This window comes from Pteropus vampyrus, unplaced genomic scaffold (genome assembly GCF_000151845.1).
Source record: "Pteropus vampyrus isolate Shadow unplaced genomic scaffold, Pvam_2.0 Scaffold252, whole genome shotgun sequence".
In the NCBI taxonomy this organism is placed as follows: Eukaryota; Metazoa; Chordata; class Mammalia; order Chiroptera; family Pteropodidae; genus Pteropus; species Pteropus vampyrus.
This window is the reverse complement of record NW_011889033.1, coordinates 4060-10974: the sequence shown is the minus strand read 5'-3', so window position 1 is coordinate 10974 and position 6915 is coordinate 4060. Positions and strand designations below refer to the sequence as shown.

Genomic DNA, 6915 nt, shown 5'->3' with positions numbered 1-6915 from the left:
ACCGAGCTGTACCATGTACTCCAGCCCTCAACTGGGCCACGGCCGGATGGGGAGAATGCCCAGGTCTGCCAGTCCCGTGGGTCCCAGCTGGAAGCTGTAAAGCGCCAGGCAGTGCTGACTAGCTGTCTGCTCTGCCAGGACCACAGCAGAGAGCGAATGCCTGTGGCTCCCACAGAGCCAGGGCCAAATCCGCGTGGGACCGCCCCCTGCCAGGTGACACACTTGATTTCACTGGTTCTCAGGTTCTTCTTTTGCTCTGTGGGACTGGGACGTGGCCTGCAGTGTTCCCCTAAGAAGGAAACAGGAGACCGGCTGCCATCGCCAGAACGGCGTCTGCAGAGCAGCAGCCGCAGAAGCAGCATAGGGCCCCAGATAAAACCAGGACATTCTCTCCTTTGGAATCAAGCCCCGCGTTCCCCTTTGGCGGCCGGGAACCCCGGAGTTGGGCGCTTGGTTTCTGCCTCGTGGCCCACCCATCCGTCCCTCCCGACCCTGACCGATGCTACGATCTTTGTTTTCTCTGGTCTCACCTGTTTGTTATTCCTCTTGAACTTTACATCGTTTTATCTAATGTGCTTTTTCATCTCGTTACACCCAGTCTTTTGTATAACGAAGCAAAGATGGATGGAAGAAAGGAGGACTGGAAAGGTGAAGGGATGGAGGAGTGGAGAAGTGGATGGGAAGAGGTATGGAAGGAGAGGAGGCTGGATGAATGAATAGATGGGGCGATGGATGGAGGGATGGGAGGAAGGGAGGAAGGAAGCGAGTGGGGGGGAAGGAAGAAGAATTAAAGAGATAAAGCGATAGGCGAGCAGAGGGAACTTGACAGTCATGGTCAAATCCTTCTCCAGAATTCTGACCACTGGCTTTTCTGCCCTTTGAAGACCCACGACTGCAGCCGGGACCTTCCCTCTTGGGCAAGCTGAACACACTTTGCTTCTGAAATCCAAATAAAGCTCACTGCAGATGCTCCTCGTTACTGGTGCCTAAGCTGCTTCCACAGAGAGCTGCTGAATTCTCTGGACATAACCCTCCACCCACTTACGGCGTGCTCAGCCCTCTAATCTCTCTCACACACACAGTCTGAGCAGCCCTTCAAATTCTAGTCCGATTAGAGGTTTAGGTTTTCAAGCTCGTGCTCTGCAACAACTAAGCTAAAAAAAAATAATCAGACTTCTCGGGGCCAGATCATGCCCGCTCCGTAAAGGCCAGAGACTCAACACCGATGCTGCTTCTTATGACAGCAAACCAGGGAGACCACGTGACAGGGTGAGTAGCCATGGAAACCACCCCCGGGCACCAGTGATGCCGTTTAGCAAAGTCGGGGCTGCTTTCCAGCAGAGTAAGGGAGGAAGGTGCCTGTCCCCGGGGTGAGCTCGGTGAGGCCCACCCGGCTTCTGCAGCATCGTCCGGAAGCCCCGACGCCATGCCTGACACCCACGTCGCCTGGCACCACACCGAGGGCTGTCGCCGAGAGCAGACGCACCAGTGAGAGGTCGTCGATGACGTGCTGCTGCTCCAACACCTGCAGCCGCAGGAACTCGATCTCCTGCTCGTCCCTCGTCAGGCTGAGGTCGTTCAGGGAAGTGTGTCGCTTCAGAGACGCCTGTGCCGACAGCTTTTCTTTCTGCAGCGGGAGAAAGAGACAGCGCCATGGGGCTGCTCACCCAACCACGATTGCTAAGGACCCGCCGTGCGCCTCGGGGCACGGAGCGTGGGCTCGGGAGATACAGGATGGAAGGACCTCGGCCCTAAGCGGCAGGCCGCATGCAGGAATTACGCACAGTGCCTGGCCCCGCTGGGGACCGGGGAGAAGGCACCCGTCTCTGAGCCTCATTCTCAGCTGTGGAACAGGGGGTGACTGACGCTACTCTGCAGAGTGGTCCATAAACCGTCAACCCCGAGGCACCGCCCCGACCACAGAGACCAGCCGGAATAAATGAACCTTGCTGGAATAAATGAACCTCCCCTGTGCGGAGCTCGGAGCAGAAGCCACAACCCCGGTCCCGCCCTGGCCCGCACAAGCGGCCGCTCTCTGTGAAGCCCCCGCTACGCCATCGTTCCGGCCTGCCGATCACCCCACAGCGTCACTCTCGTTCCCATTTACGGATGGAGAAACTGAGGCGCAGAGAGAACGAGACGCTTCTACGGGCACAGGATGGTGGCTCGCAGGGCTGGGGCTGCCTGCCCACCTGGCACTCCCCACAGCGCCCTAACTTGCAGACGGCGACAGCGGCGGGGACGAGTGTGGGGCTGCCTGGGGCAGGCAGCGGGGGAGGGGCCGTGAGAACGGCACAGAGAGGCCCGGGGTTGCGGGGTTGCGGGGAGGGGTCCCAGACAGACAAGGATTCCGGGCCGGCCCGGGGGGCCACCTACCATTTCCACGTTTTCCCTCGTGAGGTTCTTGATCTTCTCCTCCATCCTCTGGATGCTGTGCAGCAAGTCCTCGTTCTTCTTGTTCATGCGCTTGTTCTTCTCCACGAGGGGCTTCAGCTGGACCTCCATCTCCCGGGAGCGTTTCAGCTGTGGTTGGAGGGAGACAGAAGGCCGAGCGGCTGTCACATCACGGGAGCAGGGGAGATCCGACCTGGGCCTCCCTCGGGACTGGAGCTGCCACCATTAGGACATCTGCTGGGCGCTGCAAACCCCAGAAAGGGCCCACAGACACCTGGCTCGCAAACACAGTAGCCCCGCTGAGCCTTGCGGGGCCTGGGCAAGGTGAGACGAGGAGCCCCGTGTGGGGGACCCATAAACCTGCCTGTGGCCTATGCTGAGTCCACCGGCCCACACTCCTTCCCCCTGGGCACAGAGGTCATGGGCCGCGTGCACAGAGGTCAATCCAGCTACCTAGTTCTTCCTGGTCACCATTCTCCCCAGGGACAGACCCAAGAAAGCGCGACACTCCTCAGAGAGCAGGCAGGCCCTGGGCCCAATGCCGTGCCAGGCCCGGAGCCGGTGGCACAGAGGCGAGTGAAGCCATCTGGCCTTGGAAGGCCGTGCGAGTCCTCCGAGCAGTCCCCACGACTGGCAGGGTGCCCTTCCAGCCCCTCTCGTCTGGCTAGCATCGGGAGCCCCTCCAGCGCCCAGGCCCTGTGCTCAGACCGGGTCAAAGGGGTGACGTGACAGGGCGCCCGTCTAACCGACGGGAGCAGGGCAGCGACAGCAGCAGAGGCATGAGCTCGGCGAGACGAGTGTGGGCGGCCGCCCCAGGCGGGGGCCGCACGTCCCGCGGTTCAGGAGTGCGGCTCGTCCACGCAGCTCCACCCGGTGCCGCGGGCACAGGACGTGGGCGACGGGCAGAGAAGGTGCGGGCGTGGTAAGGCCTGTTAGGGGTCTAGAGAGCTCTGTCACTTGGTTTCCACCCTCAGCCCCTCAGGGCCTTGGAGCGGGAGCACGCTGCACTTGGGTATCCTTCTAGAACAATCTATCCCTCTGACTGTCGTGGGGAGGCCAGTCTCGCAAAGCAGAGACATAAGGAATGAGAGCGGTGAGGGGACGGGGACTGGGGACCTGCACGGTTGCCCGCTCTCCTCCCTTCCGAGCAGAGTGGCCTTGGTGGCACATTCGTCTCCTAGCTGTATGACCCTGGCCAAGTTCTCGGCCTCAGTTTCCTCACCTACGAAACAGAAATAATGCCAGACCTGCCTCACAGACTTGTTGTGAGGATTCAACGCACAGTGATGAGGTTCACAGGATTATTTTAACGGACGAAAATTAGAAATAAATTAACTGTCCATCGGCATCACCACCGCGAGAACAGCCACTGCGTGCGTCCACGACGGTAAGCCGTTCCAGGCCTTCTCTCTCATTCAGCCCTCACCACGAGTCTAGGAGGGGGCCCCATCCCCACCCCCATGTCACAGACAAAGAACTTGACCCCAAAGAGGCAGGAGATGTGCTCAAGGTCACGGAGAAAGTGCTAGCGCTGAGAATCGAACACGGGGCTGACTGCAGACCCCGCTTTTAGTCACCAGGCTGTGAAAGTTAAAACACTCGGACGGTCTCCGTTAAAACATAAAACGTACCTCTGACTCACACATGCTGCTTCTCAGAACCCGCCCCGCAGAAATAAAGCCTCGCGTGAGTAAAAACAGAAATTTATCTTCTACGTGGCATTGTTTATAACAGCAAAGAAACCCGAACCAGTCTGAACTTCCACCGGTAGCGGAGTGGCTGGATAAACTATGGTATGTCCACGTAATGGAGTACGATGCAGCCGTCAAAAAGGCAAACGCAGATCTACTTTCCTGCACTGATGGGAGTGCTCTAACTGGTAAATCGAGTGAGAAAAGCAAGCTGCCGACCAAGACATGGGGGGTCCCACTTTGTAACCACAAACAAAACGAAACTCTCTTGGTGGTGTCGCTACAGTCACATAAGCAATGAAAACATGGAAGAACCACCTTGAAGGGTTGACAGCAGTTACCGCAGGATTTTAAGACGGACGTATTGCCACACTTAGCAATTTTCACTTTAAACACTTCGGTGTAGTCTGAAGTGTCTCAAACAGCCTGTAATTTTTTTCTGAACCACTGAGAAAACTATTATGTAGCTCATAAGGAATTTTGTTTTAGCTCATGAATATTTAGGTGAAAAACAGATATAATATTAGACGTACGTTCTCATTATAGCTATATAAAAATATGCCTTTAAAAATACTGGAAGGAAATGAATTTATTTTGATCTTGTTAAAATTGTGAAGAGGTGACACTTAACACATTTCACTGACTTTCATAATAAAACTTGGAATAAACAGAAATATTATGATGCATTTGTCAAGACGTTTATGTATTGACTACCACTTCAAAAGAATTAGCTTAGCCGTTTATCTAAAAAATTTAAATATGTTCAAGAAATTGCTATTTTTACTAGAGATTTATTTTTTAGGCAGAAGTCCATGTTTATTATTTTAAAAATTAGAATCAGGTAAGCTTTTAGGCAAAAGAAAGTAGATAAGCGAAAAATAAAAATCATCCATAATCATACCGCCTAAGACAACTTCCAATATCCAAGACGATGACAAGTAGTTTTGTTCTATAAACTGTTCTCATCGTTTAATTTACTGTGAACCAGTTTCCACGGCAATTAAACGTGACCCCCATCGTCATCCTCAGTGACTGAACACAATAACTGTGGGCACGTTGCACGATTACTCTGACTAGCGCGTGAGAATTTTCGGTTGCTGTCCTAAACAACACTGTGATGAACATCCTGTCTGCCCTTCCCGCTGGACCGCTCCCACTGTTTGCTCGGGGTGAGTTCCTGCAGAAGCGAAGGGCAGAAGCTGTTAGGCGTCTTCAGTGTGCGTGTGTTGGATTTTTAACCAGAAATAAATTAGAAAGCAAAGCGAGCCAGAAGGCCTCTGCATCCACTTTCTGTTTAAGGTGCATTTCGCGCCCAGGGCGGCTTCCTTGCACCTCACCCCCACCCCGAGGCACCATCTGTCTCTGGGGGCCGATTACCAGTTCATTCCTCTCATCTGCCAGGAGGGTATTTCTGTCTTCCAGCTTCCGTATCACCGAGTTCAGCTCAGCAATTTTTAGTTGAAATCGCCGTACATCTCGCTCGTCCATATGTTGATCCTAAAAAAAAGTCGAGATACGAATGTACTTTGAAGTGGAAAGGATTCCAAGCACCCCGTGGACCCTTCTTAAGCGTGCCAATTCACAGGCGTGCTGGCCGAACCAGCTCCTCACGAAGGCCGGTCACCAGGCTCCCGGAAGCCGAGGACATGGACGACATCTCGAGCCCTGCCGGCGACCTACAGGAAGCCTTCATTTCAAAGGCAATGGGACTTCGAACCTGCCAGTGGCCCGAATGTCGTCTCTGGGGACCTTCGCGTTGGAGCCCCTGCTCGCTGACATCTCTTAGGAAGGCCCCTCGTGGACGTGCTAGGACTTCCTCACGGGCAGGCGCTGTGTCCACCTTGCTCACCACCGAAATGCCAGCACTCACATGGTGTCTGCGTGCAGCACGCATGACACGCGCTCAAACACTCAGTGAGTGAGTGAGTGAGTGAGTGAGCAGACGCTGCTCTGCCCGCTCTGTGCCTGTCAGGGGCCGCGCTGGTGCCCCGCGTGCCCTGTCTGCTGGCTAACGCGCCTCTCGTCCGGCAGCACTCATGTCCCGTCCTGACGGGGTCCCTTTCTGGGCTCCTACTGCATACCCTGCACTGATGTCTTCATTTCTTTCTTTTCCAACTGAGCTCCAAGACCACGGGAGACAAAAGCAGCCACACTGGGCCTGTAACGTGGTGAATGTCAGCAAATTTGGAGCGGAAGGGCTAAGAGAGGGAAGGAAGGATGGACAGACGGAAGGATGGGAGGGAGGCAGGCAGGCAGGCAAGCTGACTGGCTGGATGGTGTGTGGTCAGCTCTGAGTCCCCCTCACCTGGACACCCAGGAGCTCCGCCGTGTCCCCGATGCCAGGCGGCAGCTCTCTCTTCGGACTGCCGTGGTACCGCTCGGCCTCTTTGACCTGAACCAGCTGCTCGTCCAAAGCCTCTTTCTGAAGCAGCAGCTTCTGGGTCTGCCCAGTCTGCACGCCGAGTTCCTTCTCCAAGGCCAGAATCACACGGTCCTTCCCTTTGATCTCATCCATCTGAAAAAGAGAAGGAACAGCCGTTTGGTGTAGAGGCTCGTGCCTGGGAGCCCCTCCCCCGCGGGCTGACCCCCCCCCACCCAGGGAAAGGTCGGCCAGTTCCACGGACCCAGGTCGGCTGACCCCAGCAGACTCGGGACATGGAGAGACAGCGGTGCCCAGGCTGCGCCCTGCTCCCCCGTCACTGCCCCGAGCACAGAGGAGCAGAGCTGTGGGTTCAAGGACCTACAGAGTCAACTAGACACTCGCTTTCGAAATTCATTTATGCTCGTGTCTCTCCCACCTTAACGAAATAAAGCCCTGAGCTCCAGGCCC

The 6915-nt window shown here is 55.7% G+C and overlaps 1 protein-coding gene across 1 annotated transcript in view; it reads right to left on the bottom strand.

Annotated features, from left to right (window-relative positions):
* LOC105301834 (janus kinase and microtubule-interacting protein 1) overlaps nucleotides 1-6600 on the bottom strand; it is a gene marked incomplete at its 5' end in the record, with an annotated part of 43755 nt that extends 37155 nt beyond the window's left edge. The window contains 4 exons of the mRNA XM_011374664.1: nucleotides 1487-1627; nucleotides 2377-2523; nucleotides 5463-5582; nucleotides 6391-6600. Coding sequence (XP_011372966.1) covers nucleotides 1487-1627; nucleotides 2377-2523; nucleotides 5463-5582; nucleotides 6391-6600 — 618 coding nt within the window. The remainder of the gene's footprint in view (nucleotides 1-1486; nucleotides 1628-2376; nucleotides 2524-5462; nucleotides 5583-6390) is intronic.
* Between the last annotated feature and the right edge of the window lie 315 nt (nucleotides 6601-6915).